Source organism: Medicago sativa, chromosome 6, assembly GCF_051527215.1.
Source record: "Medicago sativa cultivar Bolivia chromosome 6, Bolivia_mono, whole genome shotgun sequence".
NCBI classification, from domain to species: domain Eukaryota; kingdom Viridiplantae; phylum Streptophyta; class Magnoliopsida; order Fabales; family Fabaceae; genus Medicago; species Medicago sativa.
Genome location: NC_140754.1, coordinates 83,635,384 through 83,658,376, shown reverse-complemented (window position 1 = coordinate 83,658,376; position 22,993 = coordinate 83,635,384). Strand labels below are relative to the sequence as shown.

General features: G+C 37.4%; 1 protein-coding gene and 1 long non-coding RNA gene across 5 annotated transcripts; both read right to left on the bottom strand.

Moving 5' to 3' along the window:
* On the bottom strand, window positions 1-818 carry LOC146917480 (uncharacterized). Its single transcript, XR_015015647.1, has 2 exons — window positions 676-818; window positions 1-577 (listed from the first exon to the last, which is right to left on the bottom strand). It is a non-coding gene; the product is annotated as an uncharacterized LOC146917480 (long non-coding RNA).
* A 2,613-nt stretch (window positions 819-3,431) lies between these two features.
* On the bottom strand, window positions 3,432-10,672 carry LOC146917479 (uncharacterized). 4 transcript variants are annotated; one of them, XR_015015646.1, is made up of 4 exons: window positions 10,609-10,672; window positions 4,207-4,300; window positions 3,929-4,059; window positions 3,432-3,824 (listed from the first exon to the last, which is right to left on the bottom strand). XR_015015646.1 is itself a non-coding variant. In XM_085719307.1 (4 exons), the coding sequence occupies exons 2-4, from the start codon at window positions 10,301-10,303 to the stop codon at window positions 9,701-9,703; spliced, it is 405 nt and encodes a 134-aa protein (XP_085575433.1). In that variant the 5' UTR covers window positions 10,304-10,332; window positions 10,609-10,672; the 3' UTR covers window positions 9,443-9,700. The 4 variants fall into 4 exon arrangements, 1 of the variants encoding a protein (XP_085575433.1); XR_015015644.1 differs by having other exon boundaries at window positions 3,955-4,059; XR_015015645.1 differs by lacking the exon at window positions 10,609-10,672 and adding an exon at window positions 4,820-4,914 and having other exon boundaries at window positions 3,955-4,059.
* Window positions 10,673-22,993: the final 12,321 nt, after the last annotated feature.

The window sequence follows — 22,993 nt, the reverse complement described above, 5'->3', positions numbered from 1 at the left end:
TTGCATAATCCAAATATTTAATTGATGGCAATGTTACAATGCATTACACAAAACACATTAAAATAGTTATATAGGAAATAGTACAGAATAACAAGAGACACATAAACCAAAATTCGAGATCCATCCAAGTGTCTAACACTCACAACATAGTTTTGTTTCCTTTCTTACTCTACACATAACTTGCCTAATTTTAGTTAAAGCATTTAACATGCCTAATTTTGATGTCTTTCATGTTAAGCTTCAATCTCCTGCTGGTATGGAACTGCTTCAGTCTCCTGCTGGTATGGAACTGCTTCAATCTCTGTTGGTTTGGAACTTCAGGTGCTTCGGCAGTAACTTTACGCGTCCTCTTTCGAAATCGAGCTTTCAAATTCTCAATATCATCTTCAATGTAATGTATGGAAGCTTCAATCTCCTGCTGGTTTGGAACTTCAGATACCTCGGCAGTAACATTATCCATCCTCTTTCGAAGTCGAGCTTTCAAACTCTCAATATATTTTTTTTCCTTCGGAAAATTAACCTTCCTCATCTTTTGAAGTTCTTTGTTGCCAGCCAGCATTGCATCCACCAACTTCAACTGCTGGTTTAGAGGTTAATTAATATTAAAGAACTCAAATATGAACAAGGAAACTACAAGTGTGAAACTTGAATCAAAAGCATTGCTAAAGGTTGTACCGCGGGTTTTATATCAGACGCAGTCTTCGCATTATCCGCCATTTTACGAATTTCATAAACCAGTATTTCATGCATATTCATTTGCTGTCATAGAGAATAATATTAAATTAAATAACTAAAATATATAGAAAGATACTAAAATTGTTTGAATAAATAGCCAACCAGAAAAAAAAAACTAGAAAAAAAAAAAACTCTAACACACACATAAACTTGCCTTAAATTTTCCACAATATTCACCAATCATGCGACTCACGCGACGTGGAGCCATTTGTGACTGCGGAGAGACTCAACTGCAAAGTTAGAATGAAAGAACAAAATTGGGAAAACAAAATTTTAATTTGTTGTTGATAAAGCCAAACAAAAGAAGCACAACATTGAATTGAACAATTAAGGGAGAGAGAGAGAATTAATTAGTTGAATTCATTCGAAAATCCGATAGAAAGCTGGTTAGCTAACACAGAACAGATTGAAAGGCAAAGGAAAAAGGAAGAAGGAAAATCGTAACCCTAGGGAAGAAGCATTGAATAAGAAAATGAAAACCCTAGCTCAAATCCAAGAAGACTCGAATGAATATTTGGAGCAATCATTTATCACAGAACAGATTACGATACATACCTTCAGCGAGCGAAAAAGAGAGATTACGATATGAAAGAAAATAGGCAAACCCTAGAGTGACAAGTAAGTATATATATAAGTTAGCAAACATACAACCACTTACTTTTTTACCAAAAAACCAACTTGTTACTATTGAAATCAATTTTAAATGTAAGGATAGTTTTGTAAGTTTCTTTCAATTAATTATAACAAAAATAAAAACTCCTTCAAAAACTCCTTTCGTAAAAAAAAAAAAAACTATCTTTTTTATTTATTTTTTATTCGGGATTCCTAGTTTTTTTGACTAATTAATACACTACAATTGTAAAAAAAAAAAAGCTTGAGTTCCGAATATTAAATACTGTGAAAAAAACAAGTTAACACCCTTTTTTTTTTTATCAAAGGGAAAGAGAACAATTGAACTCAATGGAATAGGACAACTCAATTTAAGGTTATGTTTGTTTATAACAAAATAAACTACCAAAATAATTGTTGACACCTAACTGCAATAAGGTTATGTTTTTTCTTTTAAAACATAAGTAAAATTGGCAAAACTATTCTTTAAGTTGTTAATTTAATCTTTAGTGTTTTTAGGTGGATGTAAATTAGCAAACCCTACACATTAAATAACTCAAATATGCTAACCATCTTTCCTTAAGGCGCCAACGAAGGTGTTGAAATTGATTGTTAAAATGCAAAGAAATTTTCTTTGGGGGGTGAGTGAGGTGGGTGTAGGATTTGTTGGGTGGAGTGGAGGCATGTTTGCCAACCAAAAGCAAAGGGAGGATTAGGGGTGAGAGATGTCAAATCGGTTAATTTGAGCCTTCTTACAAAATGGAGGTGGAGGCTTATCCAAGAGGATTGTCCGATTTGGAAGAGCGTGTGGGGTGGAGGAAGCCGGTGGAGACAGATGGCCAACATTGACATCAACTTGGTGGGAGGATTTGATATCTTTGGAGGAAGGTGTGGCTATAAATTGGTTTAATAGTGAGGTGGCGCGTAAGGTGGATAATGATGTCTACGAGTTTTTGGTTAGATAAGTGGTGGCACCAAATCCTCTGTGTGTGAGATTTTCGTGTCTCTTCGCGTTATCAAACCAAAAGGACGTCAAGGTAGGGGAGGTTTGGGGCGAGAGAATGTCGGGTTTTGGTCCTTGGAATTGCATAGGCCTGTGTTTTGGTGGGAATTGGATATTCTCAACAACCTTTTGGGGATGTTGGAGGGGTTTGTGGGGTCGGTCGATGGGGATTCATGGTTATGGAAGCCGGAAGGAAGTGGTGTATCCATAGTAAAATATTGTTATTTGTTACAAGAAATGATTTGTTTGTTAGATGATGGTGGGAGGGAATTGGAGAAAGCAGCGTTTAGGTACCTATAGAAGATCTCGACTCCGTCAAAAGTGGTTGGTTTCTCGTGGACATTGGTCTTAAATAGGATCCATACTCGTGTGAACCTTGTTTATAGACGAGTCTTGAATACGGAGGCCTCGTTGAACTGTGTGTATGTTGGTGGATAAGAGACATCAATTCACCTTTTTGTTTTTTTGCATTGTGATTTGATCTCAAAAGTGTGGTTGAAGGTGTTGATGTGGCTTCAAATAAATTTTGTGAATCCACCGAATTTGTTTATGCATTTTGAATGTTGGTCTAAGACGGGACTGTTAGTTAATTTGGCACAACGCAATTTGGTTGATTTGTAAGGAGAGGAACAATTGTATCTTTAATAATACGGTCAAGGAGGTTGAGGACATTAAGGTTTTGTTGTGGCATTGGAGTCTTAGTAGGTTGCAAATTGTGTCATGTTTGTATTATAAGTGGTGTTAGAACCCCAAAGATTGTTTATTGATATAATAAGCAAACTAGAATTGTAAAAGAAACAAGAATAAATATACATACCAAAAAGGGTAAAGCAAGAATGAAAATACAATTAAAGAAATTAGAGAAACCTTAAGTGAGACAAGTATATTTCGGCTGAATAAAATTTAAAGCCTTGGCCTCCCTCTTTATTTCTTGGGTGCAGCAAACAAGAACTCATTCAATGTAATGTATGTAACATTCACCTTAGAAGCGACCAGACAATTCATCTATAAGTCAAAAAACAATTCATAACCCTTTGCTAGATGCAAGTGTGATACGGATAGAAACTGACTTGACAGAAACACATTGCACAATACAATTATTTAATGGATATGGCAATGTTACAGTGCATTACACAAAACACATTCAAATAGTTATATAGGAAATAGTACATAATAGCAAGACACACATAAACCAAGATTCGAGAGAGCTTGGTTCTCTTCATCCAAGTGTCTTTTGTTTCACTTTCTTATTCTACACATAATTGTCTAATTTTAGTTACTGCATTATTTATTTGTTTTGATCCCCTTCATCTTTACTTTCTTCAAACAGCCACCTTTTTTTTCTTGGTCCATTTGCATTCAATTCAGCTGCAACCATTAATAATTGTTCTCTCAGCCATTCAAGTTCCATTTGCTGCTCCACAAGCTGGTTCGCAAGTTCAGCCTTTTCGCAAAGCACATCATCCAGAGTATCCATCTGCTAGTTTAGAGGCTAATTAATATTAAAGAACTCGGCTAATTAACATGGAAAACGAAACATAAATTGTAAAAATTGAATAAAAAACATTGCTAAACACACACACAAAAACAAACAAACAAAAACTTGCCAACACATCTGGAGGCACTTTAACAGCAGGAACATATTTCGGATCATTCACGCGTCGGCTAACTTCAGCAAGCATAATATCATTCACACTATCCGATACTGTCTTCTGCAAATCCATAGAGAATAGTATTAAAGAAATACAATTTGGAGAAATAAAATACAGAGAAATAAACTAAAGTTGTTTGTAAAAAAGCATTGCAAGACCCAATAACATTTCCAGCAAAGTAAAAAAAAAAAAAACAGAAAAACCAGCCTCATATCTCTCCCAAATATAATCAAACGCGCCAGGTCGACTTCTTCGATAAGATCTCTTTGTAATTATCATTGGTGATTGTTGAGAGACTCAACTGCAAAGTTAAAATGAAAGATCAAAATTTTGAAAACAAAATTGTAAAAATAAATAATAATAATAATAGGCAATTAAAAAAAGGAAGAAGAAGAAGAATCGAAGCCTATAGAATAAGAAAATGAAAACCCTAACCCCCAAATCCAAGAAGATTCGAATGAATATTTCGAGCAAACAATCAATCACAGAACAGATTCAAAGACAAGAAGAGATATTATTATCAACCAACTAAAATTCACAAAAAAGAAAACGCCATACATATATATTTCATTTCCAAAATCCGATAAAAAGCTGGTAAATAATCACAGAACAGATTGATAGGCAATTAAAAAAAGGAAGAAGAAGAAGAAGAAGAATCGAAGCCTATAGAAGAAGCAAATGAAAACCCTAACCCCCAAATCCAAAAGATTCGAATGAATATTTCAAGCAAACAATCAATCACAGAACAGATTCAAAGAGATATTATTATCAACCAACTAGAATTCGCAAAAGAAACAATAAAAACGTGATACATACATACCTTCAGCTAGCGATAGCGAGCGAAAGAGAGAGGTTATGATATGTGTGAACGAAAATCTGCCGGCGAACCCTAAAAACGTGATACATACATACCTTCATCAAATTATTTTATTTTTATTTTAATTCAATTAATTAATTAATTAATTGAAATACCTCAGTTATTAAACTGAATTTATTTTATTTTCTCTTAATTTTAATTTAATCAATAAAATAATTAATAGTTTATTAATATTAATTAAATGAACCCAAGAAAGAAAGAAAAAAGACACGCAATATATAATAACAACAACATAGGATCAAGTTACATCTCAAATTAAAGGGCAGAATGGTAAAAATAAGAAAACCAACTCTTTCCCATGCCTAGGGGTGGGAATAGGCCAGACCGTCCGACAGGGGCCTACGGCCTAGCCTATTTAAGGCCTAACTCGGACCAGCTCGTTTATTAACAAGACCAGGCTCAAGCTTTTTATAAGGCCTATTTAATTAAACAGGCCAGGCTAAGGCTTGCGAAAAAGCCTATTAAGCCCATCGGGCTGGCCTATTAAGCTTTTCATATATAATATATCTTCCATTATTGATATTTTTGAAGTTTTTTTCATAAACACAAGCCTTCATATGATTGATTATTTAGTAGCTGATATATTGGTGTGATTAGACCTTCGTAAGAATTCATTATTTAGTAGCAAACATATTTGTGTGCTTTAGGCCTTAATAAGTTTTGCCCTATATAGGAGTAGGCTTACATGTGTTGCCAGGCCTTAGCATAAAATAGGCTTTTAAATAGGCTTTCATGCTTCATCTGGCCTTTAAAAAGGTCAGGCCAGGCCTCGAAAATGAGCCTATGACGGGTAATAAGCCAGGCTCAGGCCTAGCATTTTTGAAGTAGGCCAGGCTTAGGCCTTACAAAGTCCGGCCCGGCCTAGCCCATTTCCACCCCTGCCTTTCTTCGCTGCTCTGGAGAGAAGAAAAAACATGTGGGCCCCGCCTCTGATTTGTCTCTCTTCTCTCTTTCATGCGTGTGCCAAACAAGAGAAATTGCTAGTTTCTCTGCTATTTCTCTCTTTGATATCTCTCTCTTCAGCATTTCTCTTCTACCAAACAAAGGCTAAAGAAACAAGTAAGTGTATATATAAGGAGGAGTAGCGGGCTGAAGAACGAGTTAGTTATTTGGGCTGAAATTATAAAGCCCAAGCCCAACCCTCCATCTTTCTTTGAAAAATTGCTATTCTCCCTTTCAAAATTGCTCATTTTCACCCTAAATTTCCAAAATTAACCCCATCGCAAGTTAACGCTCATGCACTCACTTGAACGAACGTCTATTTGTGTGCTTCAAGTGCTAATATTCTTAAGTAATATACAGTCCATCCAAATGAAAATATCAAAATTCTAATACAACATAGGGCAAAAAAAGGCAACACCAATTCTAATACAACATATAGCATGAACCAACAACCAGAGTAAATTCACTTATTATGGGACAACGGAGATGGTTAAAGGCAACACCAATTGACTGAATCTCGAGAAAATAATGCATGGACAAGATTATTGTAATGGTCTTTATGATAAGAGCTGGATCGTTTATCTTGTGTCTATGATTTATGTCTTCATGATAAGAGCTGCATCATTTATCTTCTGTCTCTATGATTATTGTAATGGTCTTTCATATGATGTTGTTCCTACTAAAATAGACAAAGAGATTGGTGTTTTTATTATTATTATTATTATTATTATTATTATTATTATTATTATTATTATTATTATTATTATTATTATTATTATTATTATTATTATTAAATTTTGATTTTGCCACACAATAAACAACTAATTGATTGTTTTCCAAAACAATAAGAAACCAATACTTGTATAAAATCATAGTATTATAGTTTGTCATTTGATAATAAGAATATGGAACTTGCATAGAATATATACTAAATGTGGAGAAGTGAGGTGTCCGGGATTCGAACTCTGACCACTGCATAAATTATGCAACGTCCCTACCAACTGAGTTAAGCTCACAAGGATTTTATCTTTAATTGGAAAGATATTGAAAATGTATTCTTAACTTTGCAATTGTACGGCAAAGATGAATTTTTTGTGATATTGAAAAGTATGGATTATTACACATACTCTTAAAAGATATAATTGTGTTTCAGGAAAAGTTATAATGTGAACAATATTTCAACGAGTCTTGTAGACATACATTGAAAATTTTGAATTTGTTATTTACGTTATGAAATGTTAAATGTTATGAATCATGTGATCAAAGTAAAAGGAAATTTTATATTAGATTCAAAAGTAATTTTTGTTACATGCATTTGTAGAGATTAATCCATCAAGTTGGGTATATCCGTAATAGATGGCAAAACTCTCATTTAAAGATATATAAAAGTAATTTTTTTATTATGTACAACTTGTTATATATGGATGGCAAGAAGTTTGAACGATCTTCATTTACTGTATATGTACAATTGTCAAAAGAAAGGATATAGATTGTAAGAGGAAACATACATAGGTTCAGGATGAGATTATATCTGAGTGAGCCAAGAATGGATTTTTATAAGATGCATCAAATTATGTTCATGTGTTTTTTCATAGCTAAAGAAACGAAGGTGAAATACCAATAATGATGGAGAAGCAATAAATTATGAGTAAATGATACTTTCATTTGTAACCGCTATATTATATTGTAACTCAAATGGCATATGAATATGAATAATAGTAAATAATATTGGATGCCAAACTTTGTTCACATAGGAGAATTGAAGAGTACTCTTAGAAATGTCACATCAAAATATTTACGATGTGACAATAATTGTTAAAGTGACAAATAGAGAGTTGACGTGAAGCAATTTAGGAGGGTGATAGATAAATATAAAAGATATAATGAAACCACCAATTCCAAGGGTTAAACCCTGACCTCCAAATTCGAGGAATCACAACATAACTAAGAAAAAGAGAAATAATAAGAAAACTAGAATTGTAAAAGAAAGAAGAATGAATATACATACCTGGGAGAGTAAAGCAAGAATAAAAATACAATTAAAGCACATAGACCTGAGAAGGCTTTGCTAAGGGGTTTCGAGATGGGTCCAGTTTGAAAGTAAATTTTTTTAGAAGTTGTTTGATAAGGGTAAATGTATTAGGAGAGTTTATGACTATAGCGTGTAATTTTATGAATTGTGGTTAAGGCCATCTTCCTTTTAAGTAGTTTTATGAATTGTGGTGAATGCCCCTTCAACGTGGGAACCACTTTTGGAGAAGTTGAGGAGGAAACTATATTTCTTGAGGGAATAAGAACCTCAGTCTTGGCGGGTGTATTGTTCTCCTTAATTTGGTGCTAAATTTTTGCCTAATTTTTTTACCTTTCATTTATGAAGGCGCCGATTAAGGTTTGGAAGAAGATAGTAAAGATCCAAAGAGATTTTCTTTGGGGGTGGGGTTGGGGGGAAGGAAGCTATGTTGGGTAGAGTGGAAGACGGCGTGCAAACCAAAAGAAAATGGTGGGCTAGGTGTGAGGGATGTGAGGATCGTCAATTTGAGTTTACCGGCCAAATGGAAATGACGGTTGTTGTAACATGAGTATCTAATGTGGAAATACGGAAGTGATGTGGGTAAGTTGTTAAAGGGGAGAGTGGAGTGTCGTGGCCGAGGTATGCTTCTCTTTGGATGCAAGTGGGAAATGCTAGGAGAACTAGTTTTCGGGAATGACAATTGGAGAGGGACGATTCCGTTAAGTATACAATTCCAAGGACTTTTTTTCTATTTCAACCCAAAAACAAGCTAGTGTGAGGGAGGTGATTGATGGAGTTGGAAACTTTAAATTCTTATGGTGAAAAACTTTATTTATGTGGGAGGTGAATCTCCTAAATGATATGTTGGAGGTGTTGGATGGTTGTGTTTGTTCCCAAGTGGATGATGCTTGGAAGTGGAGAGTGGAGGAAAATAGTATGTTTTCGGTGAATTCAACTAATTTGAAGAGTGGTGGCAATCTCGTGGAAACTCCTTGATCATATTCTGACGAGAACTAATCTTGCTTTCCATAATATTATCCCTCCGGAGGTGTCGGTGGAATGTGCTTTGTATGAATTGAAGGGGGGAACTACAAACCAAAACCACCTCTTTTTGTTTTGCGATGTGGCAAGAAGGGTGTGGAAGTTGATTATACGTTGGCAAGATTTTTGGCTAATTTGGCAAGCAACTATTCTGGTGATTTGGAATGCCAGGAATAATAGAATTTTGAACAATGACATCAAGGAAGTGGAAGAATTGGTCGATGAGATCAAAGTTTTGCCTTGACAATGGGCTTTGGCTAGATTGAAGATTTCTACTTGTTTTTGTTTGTATTGTGAATGGTGTTGGAATCCTAGAGATTGCTCATTGAGGAGAGAAGGTCGGTGTGGTGTGGTAACAGTGTTTGGTTAGGGATCTCTAGCTGTGTGATAGTTTTTGTGCGTGTGTTTTTCCTCCTGTGTGAGCTGCGCCCAGTTTTTGTCTACATGAAATTTTAATAGAGTCCAGACATTCATCTATCTATAAGTCAAAAAACACAATCCATAGAAACTGACAATTAACAGAAACACATTGCACAATACAACTACTTAATTGATGGCAATGTTACAATGCATTACACAAAGACACATTAAAATAGTTATATAGGAAATAGTACAGAATAACAAACACACATAAACCAAGATTTGAGAGAGCTTGGTTCTCTCCATTCAAGTATATTGTGCAATTTTAGTTAAAACAGAACATAATTTTGTTTTTACTTTCTTACTCTACACATAACTGCCTAATTTTGGATGTCTTTCATGTTAAGCATTTAACAAGCACCCTACTCTATGCATGCCACTCAGGGAGGAGACAAGTATTCATCAATCCGCTAGACAAATGCTTCAAACTCCTGCTGGTTTGGAACTGCTTCAAACTCCTGGCTTGGAACTGCTTCAGTCTCCTGCTGGTTTGGAACTGCTTCAGTCTCATGCTGGTTTGGAAATGCTTCAGTCTCCTGACGGTTTGGAACTTTGTCCATCATCTTTTGAAGTTTAGCTTTCAAATTCTCAATATATTTCTTTTCCTTTGGAAATAAAACTTTTCTCTTCTTTTGAAGTTCTTTATTGCCAGACAGCATTGCATCCACCAACTTCAACTGCCGGTTTAGAGGTTAATTAATATTAAAGATCTCAAACAAGAACAAGGAAACTAGAAGTGTGAAACTAGGTTGTACCGCGGGTTTTAAATCAGACGCAGTCTTCGCATTATCCGCCATTTTACGAATTTCATAAACCAGTAGTTCATGCATATTCATTTGCTGTCATAGAGAATAATATTAAATTAAATAACTAAAGTATAGAGAAAGTTACTAAAATTGTTTGAATAAATAACCAATAGAATTTCCAGCAAAGTGGAAAAACAAACACACATAACTTGCCTTAAATTTTCCGCAATATTCATATATCATGCGACTCACGCGGCGTGGAGCCATTGGTGATTGGGGAGAGACTCAAGACTCAACTGCAAAGTTAAAATGAAAGATCAAAATTTTGAAAACAAAATTGTAAAAATAAATAATAATAATAATAATAGGCAATTGATAGGCAATTAAAAAAAGGAAGAAGAAGAAGAATCGAAGCCTATAGAATAAGAAAATGAAAACCCTAACCCCCAAATCCAAAAGATTCGAATGAATATTTCAAGCAAACAATCAATCACAGAACAGATTCAAAGAGATATTATTATCAACCAACTAGAATTCACAAAAGAAACAATAAAAACGCGATACATACATACCTTCAGCTAGCGATAGCGAGCGAAAGAGAGAGATGATGATATGTGTGAACGAAAATCTGCCGGCGAACCCTAAAGAAACAAGTAAGTATATATATAAGGAGGAGTAGCGGGCTGAAGAAAGAGTTAGTTATTTGGACTGAAACTTATGGGTTTGTTAATGAAGTTCATGAAGGAAGATGATGAATTTTCTGAGTTTGATGATGAATGCGATGAATTCTGGATTCGACGATGAAGATTAACGGTTTTTTTATAAAATCTAATAGAAAGGATTTAATTGGCTAACATGTTATAAGTTAATGGATCAAAACGAAACGCTAATAACTTATGGACCAAAATGTAACCACCAAATAAACCTAATCATTAATTAAGCCTTAATTTAACTAGGTTTCCTCTTGTTACCGAAAAAACAATGACAAGGGTGACGTGACCCTCATATTTAAAACTAGGGTCATGTTAACTTATGTCCTTAGGGTACAAATTAAGGAGCTTAAAAAGGAAATTAAAAATAAATTTTATATTGAAAGTATAACTTTTGTAACTTTTAAGATATTGAATGCATAAATTCCAAGAAAAACTTTCTACATTTGTCTTCTTAACTTATGCCCTAACGGCACAAGTTAACATTTTCCTTAAAACTAACATCAAGTCCTTGAAACAAAAAAAAATGGGGATTATTTGGTCTCTATATTTTTAAATCTTTAAATAATAAAACTTCAGTTCTTCCTTTCGTCTTTCTTCTTTTGCTATTGAAAGATCAAAATCACATACTTTGTTAATACATATGTCCCTAAATGCGATGAGGATCTTTAATTTAAAAAAAATTTAAAATCCCTAAATCATAAAATTTCATCTTTTTTTTTTTGAAGGATAAAATTTCATCTTTTATCCTTCCACATTTCGCCTTTTTTAATTTCTTCAATGGAAAAGATCAAGACCAAATATATAGTTTGTTTATACTTTTTTTCTTAAACTTGATGAAAATACGATGATTTTAGCACATGTGATAGATTAAAATGAGCTTTTTCGTATTTTTATGTGGAAGTAAAATGAGATTTTCTTATTAGTAATTGTAACATGCATAATTATTAATGTCTTTTTATATGACTAATACCTCAATTTCGTCCTTGAATTTTGACAAATCGGCCAAATTCGTCCCTGAATTATTCGAAATAGCTATTTAGTCCCTGAATTTTACAAACGTCCATCAAATTGGTCCCTCCGTCAAATTGCTCCGTTAGTGGTGATGACATGTCCTCTTGCATGCTGTGTTGTCCTGTACACGTGTCAACAAGGCAGCCACGTGTACAGGACTAAATTGATGGAAATGGTAAATATTCGAGATTTAACTTTTCAGTGTAATTTTTCATGTGTTTCCAATTATACCCATCTATGATAAGGATCGATTTGAGACTTATTATCATAATTTAAGGACTAATTTGATGGATTTTTCTATAATTTAAGGGCTTATATGATTGATTTTATTTGCAGGGAATGAGTACAAGGAGATATGGCATGCGAGGACCAGTGATTTCAAATGACATGCATAAACAAACACCGCTGAGGGGTCCTGCTCCACAAAATCCAACTGCTCCTGGAATTATTAGAGTTCCAAATCCAACTCTAGGATTTCCAAAGCATTGATGCTTGTTTAAATTATGCTTTTGGACTGGTTTAATTATTGCTTTTTGGACTTGTTTAGTTTATGGTTTTTTGGATATGTAATCACTTAAGAACATCAAACGATTTGATGACTTGATGGATATGTAATTTGCATTTTTTGGCTATGTAATGACTTATGAACATCAAATATATGACTTATGATGGTATGCAAATGTATGCTTTTTTATAATCCAAGTGTCTGTCTTTTACTTTTTACTTTATTTAGCAAAAGTATGCACCAAGGATCACAGTGATATCTGTTGTAAAAATTCAAGGACCTATTTGATGGTATTTTTACTAATTTGAGGATCGATATGATGGATATGCATATAATTCAAGGACCATTTTGATTGAAATTTTTTGATAGAAGGGTTTGATTCATTCATTGACAACCTCTTTTCATTACAGCTTTGCAACATTACATGGACTTGACACAATACAATAGCATTCTAAACAACTCAATCAAACATAATACTCCTATCAATATCTTAATCAACCTAAGCTCACTTCCTACACAATCAACTTTATCCATCAACCTTGCCATCCAAACCTCTTCTCTGCCCCTATCATTTGGCTTCTCTATCAAGCTTGCATTTCTTCCATGACCAGCACCATTGTTTTTAAAATAGCCTAGTTCTTCAGCTTCATCAACCCACACAAAAAATTTACAATTTTCATCATCATCCTATACAATCAAAAAAACAAAACCAGTACTATTTAAACAAACCATTCATACATCACATAACCATTGTTAACCAAACCTCAGACAGAGGGCAGGCATAGAAAGGCCTTCCTGGGTTTTGGACAGTGTTTGCTTTTCTTACAACACAAATTCTAGGACACCAACAATGAAACTCTCTCACATCATCATTGTACATAGAGCTTGAAGATGAAGACCAGCTGTTGTAGTTGTTTTTGCCCATACGCCCACCACCCATCATATCTGAACACATCTCTTCAACAATGACCAATGATTTTTTAATTTCGAATTGAATCAACAAAATTTGGGTTTTATGTTTTTTGAATGGGGGAAGAACACCTACTCAATTCATGGAAGAATTTTGGGGGATTTTGAACTATAGGTGACAAATAATAACATTAGGGTTCCATATTTATTTATTTGGGGAAGAAATAGCTGTTATACCCTAATTTTGGACCTAAAAATACTAACTCAATTCCTCTTTTCTTGCATTATAAGTCATTTGAACTATCTCTGATCAATTGCATCTTTCTCTGCATTTTATTTCAATGGTATTTGCAAAATTCACATGCAAGGGCATTTTAGTCATTTCCTATGTCAGTTTTTTCTCAATCTTTAAAAATTTGTTTAAGTCCTTTCAAATAGGTTGAATAAGTCTTTGTTTCATTCTATGTCAAAATCCATTCCAAAATTTGCATTTGAAGTCATTTTGAGTCAGTTTTGCCCCTAGGGGCATTTTGGTCATTTCAAGTGTCAAGTCACTGTTTAAATCCTAAAAATTGTCTCTGAGTCTTTCAATTTTGCTTGTATGAGTCTTTGATTCAATTTCTGTTAAAAATCCATTTTTTCAACTGCATCTGAGTCTTTTTTTAGTCGTTTTCAGCCCCAGGGGCATTTTGGTCATTTCACACGAAATTTCGGCAGAGAGGTACTTTAAAGTACCTCATTTAGGCCATTGGTTCGTTTTAGTCCGTTTTGTCAATTTTAATCGTTTCACTTTACGTTTAGTCAAGTTTACCAATTTTATTCCAATTTTATTATTATTTTCATTTTTAGTCCCTAAACCTTTTTTAAATTGCACTTTGGACCTTTCTTCCTTTTATTTTTTCTCTTTCTTTTTCAACTTACATTTTAGTCCTTTAAAGTCAAACTCTTGTTTTTAGTCTTTTTTTGGGTCAATTGCAGGTTGGTCCTTAACTTCCAAAAATTGCAGATTCGTCCCAAAGTCTTAATAATTGCAGGAAGGTCCTCAAGTCTCAAATTTAGTCCAAGTTCGAATCAAATAGGTCCAAAACACGTGGCAATTCCACATTGGTCTAGGGGTCACTAGCTGGCCTATAAATGCAGGCCAACTCATCACAAGTGTCAGATTTCGTCAATTACACAGTGCCACATCACACAAACGCATTTGATCCATTCTCTCTCCTCTAACAGAATCCAAAACCGTTTTCCAGAAACATGATGAAGTTCATGAAGAACTTCACCCCCAATTCATGAACCCTAACTCTATTCAAGTTCAATCCTACACAGAACCGCACCAATTTCATCACAGAAAAGCTCAAATTCAACAATTGCATAATCAAAACAGTTCAAAATTGAGGTGATTTTGCTTCACAATTCTCAGAGATTCGAAGGAATCATCATCATCGAATTGAGAACTCTGCAATTCCAACACCGAATTATCAAGAGGATAAACGGTGTGATCACAGAGTTTGAGGAAGAGAAGAAGAGAAATCAAAGAATCAGAGAGTACGAAGAGTGAGAAGACGAAGAGAGCTTCGATTTATTTTCGAAGTTCGAATTCAGGAGCTCACCAGAGGCAAGAAGAAGATACCAGATCATCTTTTCGCCATTCTTTCGTTCGAACCTCCAAAATTCTAGCAGGTAAACCGTTAAACTCACCTTTGTCCTCATAATCTTGTATTCTTTTGATTACGAACACTTTCACGTTAGGATCCATGTAGATCGTAAAGAATCAGTGTGATTTGAAATGCTTCGAAGTAATTTCATCAAAAAATATCCAGATCGAAACGTTTCGAATAACTTTCCTCAAAAGTAGCAAGATCGAAGCATTTCAAACTCATTCCTGTAAGAGATAACAAAATCGAACGTTTCGAATGACTTTTCTTCAAAAAATACAAAGATCCGAAACGTTTGGTCCGATCTACATAGATCTAGGGTTTCTTTGTGATCTCTGACGTTTGATTCATGGTTAGAACGAAAAACGAACGGTGAGAAGCTTTAGATCTTTGAGTTTAGGTGAGTTTAAGTGATGTTTAGGTTTCCGGCAACGGAATCTTCGCCGGCGGCGGTGAAATCCGCCGGAGAAGACGACCAGAGGTCTAGAGAGAAGGGAGAGCGTTTAGGTTAGAGAGAGAGTGAGAAGAGTGGAATGAATGGTGGACCGGTCTATGTGTTTTTATAAGGACGTGAACCAGACCGGTTCACCTGAACCAGTCTGGTTCACCCCTGGGCCTGGAATCTCCACCGTTAGATCTAGGTTTAGTGTTCCTGGATCAATCCTACGTTCCACAGGCTTCCTTGTGATCCAGGATCCACTTGTGTTTGGGTTTGGGCCTTAAGCCCGTTAATTTTCTGTGTTTTATGTACTCTCTTGCTATTTTCATACTATTGTTTGATAATCACACCCCTGCCATGCCTTGAATATCTTAGAAAATTCTCTAAAAAATTTGTAAAGACTTCTTAACATTTTTGTGATGTTTTTGTATTGGTTTTGCACTGAAAAATTTTGGAAAAAATATATTGATGTTTTTGTGTCATTCTTGGATTCTATGTTGAAAAAACTTGTGAAAATGAGCATAATTTTGATTCCAATCCTTGATAAATGTTTGTGGTTCATGATGGATGATTTTATGAGGATTTTTACTACTGTTTGAATGTGTTTTTTTACTGGACATGTGCATGTGATGGTTGGTTGCTTGCTTGGCAAGTTTTGTTTTGTGAATAAATGGTGCAAATAAGTCTAAACTCACATAAAAAATGCAAAGTTTGCAATGACATTTGGATCCTCATTTTAAAACCTGGATTTTTACATCTTGAAAGCATGTTGAATTGTGAGGATTATAGGTCATGCTCAAATCTTGCATTGGTAATGAGATTTTAGGCTTAGTTCACATTGTTTTGCTTGTTTTTTTATGCTAATCTTCATTACATTTGTGATGATAGCTTTGACTTGCTTTATATCTTGTGCCACTAACTCCTTTCATTTTATGTTTCATCATTTCATAAGCATCTCCATCGCATTCCATATTCATCTTTATTTCTTTCTTGCAATCTAATTTGTACCAAGACTTAGCATGTAAAAACCTAGGAATTTTGTAATATTTTACCTTCATGCTTTTAATTTCTTGGCAAAGAGGCCATAGAATGTATCTAGGGTATGATGTAAAGGACAATGGACTCTAATAATGTACACCGACATAAGCACCGACACATGCACACACTTCACTTTAGATAAATAGCTAGAATATGCATGTTTAGATGTATGTTTAGGATTGTATGTTTAGATGAATGCATAGGACTTATACTTAGAAAAAACCAATTTTCCAAACAAATGTGAACAACTTCACTCAAATCTTTTCCAAATAAACCTTGGGATCCAACATCCCATTGAATTTTCCTTTTGTTTTCTTAATCAAAAATTCAATGAACTCTAATCCTACTTTGACCATATTTTGCAATTCACTAATACAACCTCACTATTTTCCAATCTCATGCCCTTGAGGCCTCTTTCTATTCTTCAACTCCCATTTTCAAACTTAAAATCAACCAACAAAAACAAAAACATTTTTTGAGAGAGAACTACGGTGGATTTGATCCCTTAAACGGGTACGTAGGCAAGGAACACAATTCCTTCAATTCAACTAAAATAAAAATTCAAACACATTCTTCTCCCTCCAATTCTTCACTTAGAATATTCTTAGGTTTAATGAACATTTTCAAATAGCATTTAAAAATAAAGCGCGCGCGTAGAAATTAAAGACGGTTCCTATAGGTTACTATAGTCGTTATGGGTGCCTAACACCTTCCCGTAGCGAAAACAACTCCCGGACCTCGATTCTCAAGGGTTTTGCTTACTTTTTCCCTTCCCAAGAAAAAATAAGATATCACCGGTTTAAAAGGTTCAAACGTAATCAATGTTTGACACCCGAAAACCAAGATAAAACAGCTGGCGACTTCACTGGGGAATCATTCGAGAGTTACGCCTAGCCTTTATTTCCACGCTTGCGCTTCGTTTTTACTTGCTTCCTTTACCTGCTTTCCTATGTGAATAAATGTTTAATTTCTTGCAAACGTGTGGGGTGAGAATATCAAAAGTCCTGCACCCGGGCTGAGTGAACTTAGGATTTAGGAGGGATATAATCGACAATTCATTCCGGGGGTTGCCTCGTGTTTTGGATTATGCGATCAATCCCACATAGCTAAGGCATTTTGGAGGTGATGTTGTCGGCGCGTGTTGTCGCGTTTAGGCACTTTACTTCTAATTGTTCTATGACGCTATGAACCGTAGATAACCAAACCCATCCATGGCCATTTTCTAGGACGTAGTGCGGAGGCTAAACCGAGTGTTGTCTCGAGTTTTAGTCGTCACGCGATACTACACTCAAGTTAGACCTTTCACGTATAATCATGGAGCGAGTGTTGTCTCGTGGCACCATGAGATACGTCGGAGAGGTTGCAACTTGGGAACCTTTTTAGAACCCGGTTACTATTATCCTAAAGCCCTAGTTTCACCGGACACCGTGTCCACCCATGACTCCTTGACTTTGAATCTTAACCCACCATGTTTTCTCCGAACTTGAACATAATCATGCATTCATGCATACATGCATACATGCATAAACTTTTTCCATGCATTGTTATCGAAGGGCTTAGACAAGTTGAATTTGTAAACATTGTAGGGATGAAGATGACTAAGTCCTACAAGTTCAAAGAAGTGGATTTGGCTAGTTTGAGAGATTTGGCACTCAAGATTGAGGATCCGACTGGTTTCCGACGTCGTTACGGGGCTTTGCTTTCTATTCTCCAGACTAATGTGGATGAGAAGCTGGTGCACACTCTGGTGCAATTCTATGATCCAGGGTATCGGTGCTTCACTTTCCCAGACTTTCAGTTGGTGCCTACTCTAGAGGCTTATTCTTCCTTGATGGGTTTATCTATTGCTAAGGGGATACCTTTCTCAGGACCTGAAAATCCTCCTCCTCCATTGGTTATTGCTAAAGATCTCTATCTCAAGACCACCGATGTCTCCAAGAATCTTGTTAATAAGGCACATATCCGAGGGTTCACTTCAGAGTATCTTCTTGGGAAGGCCAACCTCAATACCACTTGTCAGGACACTCTCGAGGCTATTCTTGCACTTCTTATCTATGGGCTTATTCTCTTTCCGAATCTTGATGGCTTCGTGGACATGAATGCTATTATGATCTTCCACTCCAAGAATCCGGTTCCTACTTTGCTAGCTGACACATACCATGCCATTCACGATCGTTCCGACAAGGGTCGTGGATACATTCTTTGTTGTGTGCCTCTCCTCTATAGGTGGTTTATTTCGCACCTTCCGGAGTCTTTCCACGCCAATCCGGAGAATTGGTCTATTTCACAGAGGATTATGGCTCTCACTCCTAATGAAGTAGTTTGGCTCACTCCAGCTTCTAGAGTTAAGGAGATTATCTTTGGTGGTGGAAAGTTTCTTAATGTACCTCTTCTTGGTACCCGGGGCGGAATCAACTATAACCCGGAGCTTGCTTTGCGACAATTTGGTTTCCCGATGAGAGACAAACCCATTAATCTTGCTACAGCTCCTTACTTCTTTCACTACTCCAGTGCTCCCACCGGCATAAGAGAGGATTTCATGCAAGCTTGGACTAAGCTTCGGAAGAAAGAGGTGAAGCATATGGGTGCAAGGTCTGGTATTGCTCATGAGGCCTATACACAGTGGGTGATAAACCAAGCTGAGGAGATTGGTATGCCTTACCCTTCTATGAGATATGTGTCTGCATCTATTCCTACCAGGCCTTTGCCTCTACTCCCACCTACCCAGGAGATGTATCAGGAGCATCTAGCTATGGAGAATCGGGAGAAGCATCAGTGGAGAGCTAGATACTATGAGGCTGAGAACTTGATCATGACTTTGGATGGAAAGGGTGAGCAGCAGACTCATGAGGTCTTGACACTAAAGAAAGAGCTAGCTAAGGCTAAGAGAGAGATTGAGGAGAAAGATAGGCTGCTTATGAGGGACTCCAAGAGGGCTAGGAGTGCCCGTGACTTCTACGCACGATACTGCGACTATGAGTCCGACTCTGAGGACGACGCTTCCACTTCCTATGCTTGAGGATTTCCATTTCCTGTTGTTATTTCCATTTGTTTATGTTAAAATTGTCTTGTAAGACTACATGTTGGTGTTTGTTTCCCGCTTATGTTAATTGTTGTTTAGTAATGTTTACGAGTTTATAATTTGTCTAAAACCCTTCGGTAACACAAAAAGAGTCTTTTTGCATATGCATTTACACATTTCATGCATCATATGCATCCATTGGTCACAAAAAACTTCTCTCGTGCTCATTGCCTCCTGGTTTTGTCCGCCGCAGTCTGAAAAGTGGCTCGTGTTCGCAAAGTCTACCAACCAGATAGAATTCATCAAACAAGATTTCACAAGAGAAGGATGATGGCTAACTTTGAAGAAGAGAATGCTCAGCTCCGTGCCGAATTGGCCGCTATGAAAGAAGACTTGGCCAAGGCTCATGACGCTATGTCCGCTATGATGGCTTCACAAGAACAGCCAGCCACTTCTATTCCAGTCACTGCTGAGGTGATTCCCTCTATCCCACTATCTACTGTGGCTACTGATGCTCGTTTTGTTATGCCCAACGGCCGTCCTTATGGCCTCTCAGCTTACTACTCTCCTAATACTGCTGCTGGTGTCTCTGGTTTTGCTGGTCAAGGACAGATTCCTGTGTCTACTGCTATGCCTCAAGTAACTACTGTTGTTACCGACCCTATTGTACACACTGTGCAACAGGTGATTGATATTGACACTCCGCGTGGACAAGATCCCGCAATGGAAGCTATGAAGAGACAGTTGAGGGAGTTGGCTGGAGAACTCCGTGAGGTCAAGGCTAGCCGGGGAAACAATAGTGCTCCTGCTAAAGCTCGTGATCTATGCTTGGTATCCCGATTTGAGGTTCCTAAGAAATTCAAAGAGCCAGAATTCGACAAGTACAATGGGACTTCTTGCCCACACAACCATGTCATCCGGTATGTCCGAAAGATGGCTAACTATGCCGACAATGATGCACTGATGATCCACTGCTTTCAGAGTAGCTTGACAGATGATGCAGCAGATTGGTACACTAGTCTGAGCAAAGATAACATCCATACCTTTGAGGAACTCGCTGCTGCTTTCGAAGGTCAATATGAGTTCAACACCCGTCTGAGGCCAAACAGGGATTCCCTCAAAGCCCTATCTCAGAAATCAGATGAAACCTTCCGTGAATATGCTCAAAGGTGGAGAGGGGCAGCTGCTCGTGTTTCTCCTCGACTTGATGAGGAAGAATTAACGCAGACATTCCTGAAGACTCTGAAGAAGGAATATAAGGAGAGAATGATAGTCTCTGCTCCTAACAACTTCTCTGATATGGTTACAATGGGAACCCGTCTAGAAGAGGCTGTCCGAGATGGTATTATTGTCCTCGAGAAAGGTGAATCATCAACCAGTGCACCAAAGAAGTACGGTAATGGTCATCACAAGAGAAAAGAATCTGATGTAGGGATGGTGTCTGGTAACCCGTCTGCAGCAGCCATGCAACTACCTTTGCCCTATCAATACATGCAATACTCTCAACATCCTTTCTTCCCACCATTCTACCAACAATATCCTCTGCCACCGGGTCAACCACCAATGCCCGTCAATGCTATCCCTCAGCAAACACAACAACAGCCTCCTGCTCAACAGCAACGGCAGCAACAACAGGGTCCCTGACCCAAACCTTCTTTTCCAACAATACCAATGCGGTACGGTGAGCTACTCCCAACTCTACTGGCCAAGGGACACTGCGTCACCAGACCAGGCAAGCCTCCGCCTAATCCATTGCCTCCCAGGTTCCGACAGGACCTAACATGTGAATTCCATCAGGGTGCTCAAGGCCATGATGTTGAAGGTTGTTTTGCTCTGAAATATATTGTGAAAGATCTGATAGAAAAAGGACGGTTGACTTTTGAGAATAGCGTTCCTCACGTCCTTGACAACCCGCTTCCAAACCATGCTGCTGTCAATATGATTGAGGCCTTTGAGAGGGTTCCCGTTCCTCAAGAGGATCCCATGTTGGATGTCCGCAATGTCGTTACTCCCTTGGTGCCATTACATGTCAAGCTTTGCCAGGCTTCTCTGTTCAAACATGATCATGATTCTTGTTCAGAATGTCTGCAGAATCCTATGGGCTGTTGTGTCGTGCAAAATGATATCCAGAGCCTGATGGATGACAAGTACTTGATTGCCAGTGATGTATGTGTGATTGTGCCAGTGTTCCATGACTCTCCTGTTGAAAGTGTATCTCAGGTAAAGAATGTTGAGCCTTTGGTGATCAGGCTACCTGGTCCGGTATCTTATACCTCTACCAAAGCAATTCCCTACAAATACAATGCAACCATGATTGAGAACGGAGTGGAGGTGCCTCTCGTATCCCCAGCTACAGTTGATAATGTTGCTAGTGAAATTACAACTCTGAGAAGCGGAAAGGTCCGTCCACCCTTGTTTCAAAAGAAGGTAGTTACACCCATTGCCACGGTAACTCCACCAGTTGTTCCTCCTGTTGACAAGAACACCGGTCCAGCAGGCCAATCTATTGAAGAGTCCAATCTGGACGAAATTCTAAGGCTTATCAAGAAAAGTGACTACAAGATCGTTGACCAGCTGCTACAAACTCCTTCAAAGATATCCATCCTGTCTCTGCTCATGAGCTCTGAGGCTCATAGGAAAGTGTTAATGAAGATACTCGAGCAATCTTATGTTGACCACGAGGTCTCTGTGGATCAGTTTGATGGGATAGTGAGTAATATTACTGCCTGCAACAACTTGGGGTTCGGTGACGATGAGCTCCCCGAAGCAGGGAAACGCCACAATTTGGCTCTACATATCTCAGTACATTGTGGATCTGACCTGATATCCAACGTATTGGTAGACAGTGGATCATCTCTGAATGTAATGCCCGAATCCACGCTAAGACAATTGAGCCATCATGGAATTTCCCTGAGGGGTAGCAGCTATCTGGTTAAAGCTTTTGATGGATCCCGCAAGGATGTTCTCGGGGAAGTGGACCTGCCAATCACCGTTGGTCCCGAGACATTTCAAATAACTTTCCAAGTCATGGATATCAATGCCTCTTACAGCTGTCTCCTCGGGAGACCGTGGATCCACGACGCTGGAGCGGTAACTTCCACTTTGCATCAGAAGCTCAAGTTCATGAGGAATGGTAAGATTGTCACTGTGCATGGTGAGGAAGCATATCTAGTTAGCCAGGTATCATCGTTCTCTTGTGTTGAAGCAGGGTCCGCTGAAGGGACGTCGTTTCAAGGATTGACTGTTGAGGGTGCAGAGCCCCGGAGGGCTGGTGCTAGCATGGCTTCACTCAAGGACGCCCAGAAGGCTGTTCAAGCAGGGCAAGCTGCTGGCTGGGGCAAAGTGATTCAGATTCTGGAAAACAAGCGTAAAGAGGGCCTTGGATTCTCCCCGACATCTGCTGTTTCAAAGGGAACTTTCTACAGTGCTGGGTTCATCAATGCTATTACTGAAGATGCTGCTGAAGGTGGTCACGTGCCTGCATTTGTTATACCAGGAGGCACTGTGAGAAATTGGGAAGCCGTTGATGTTCCTTTAGTCATGCATGCTTCCATGTAATGTGTTTTGTTGCTCGTGTTTCTTGTTTTCAAAATAACAATCCTTTCGCTCTGCCCAAGGCGAAAGTGATATCTTTGTAAGGGCGTGTTTGTTTCGGCATTGCCGTTAAT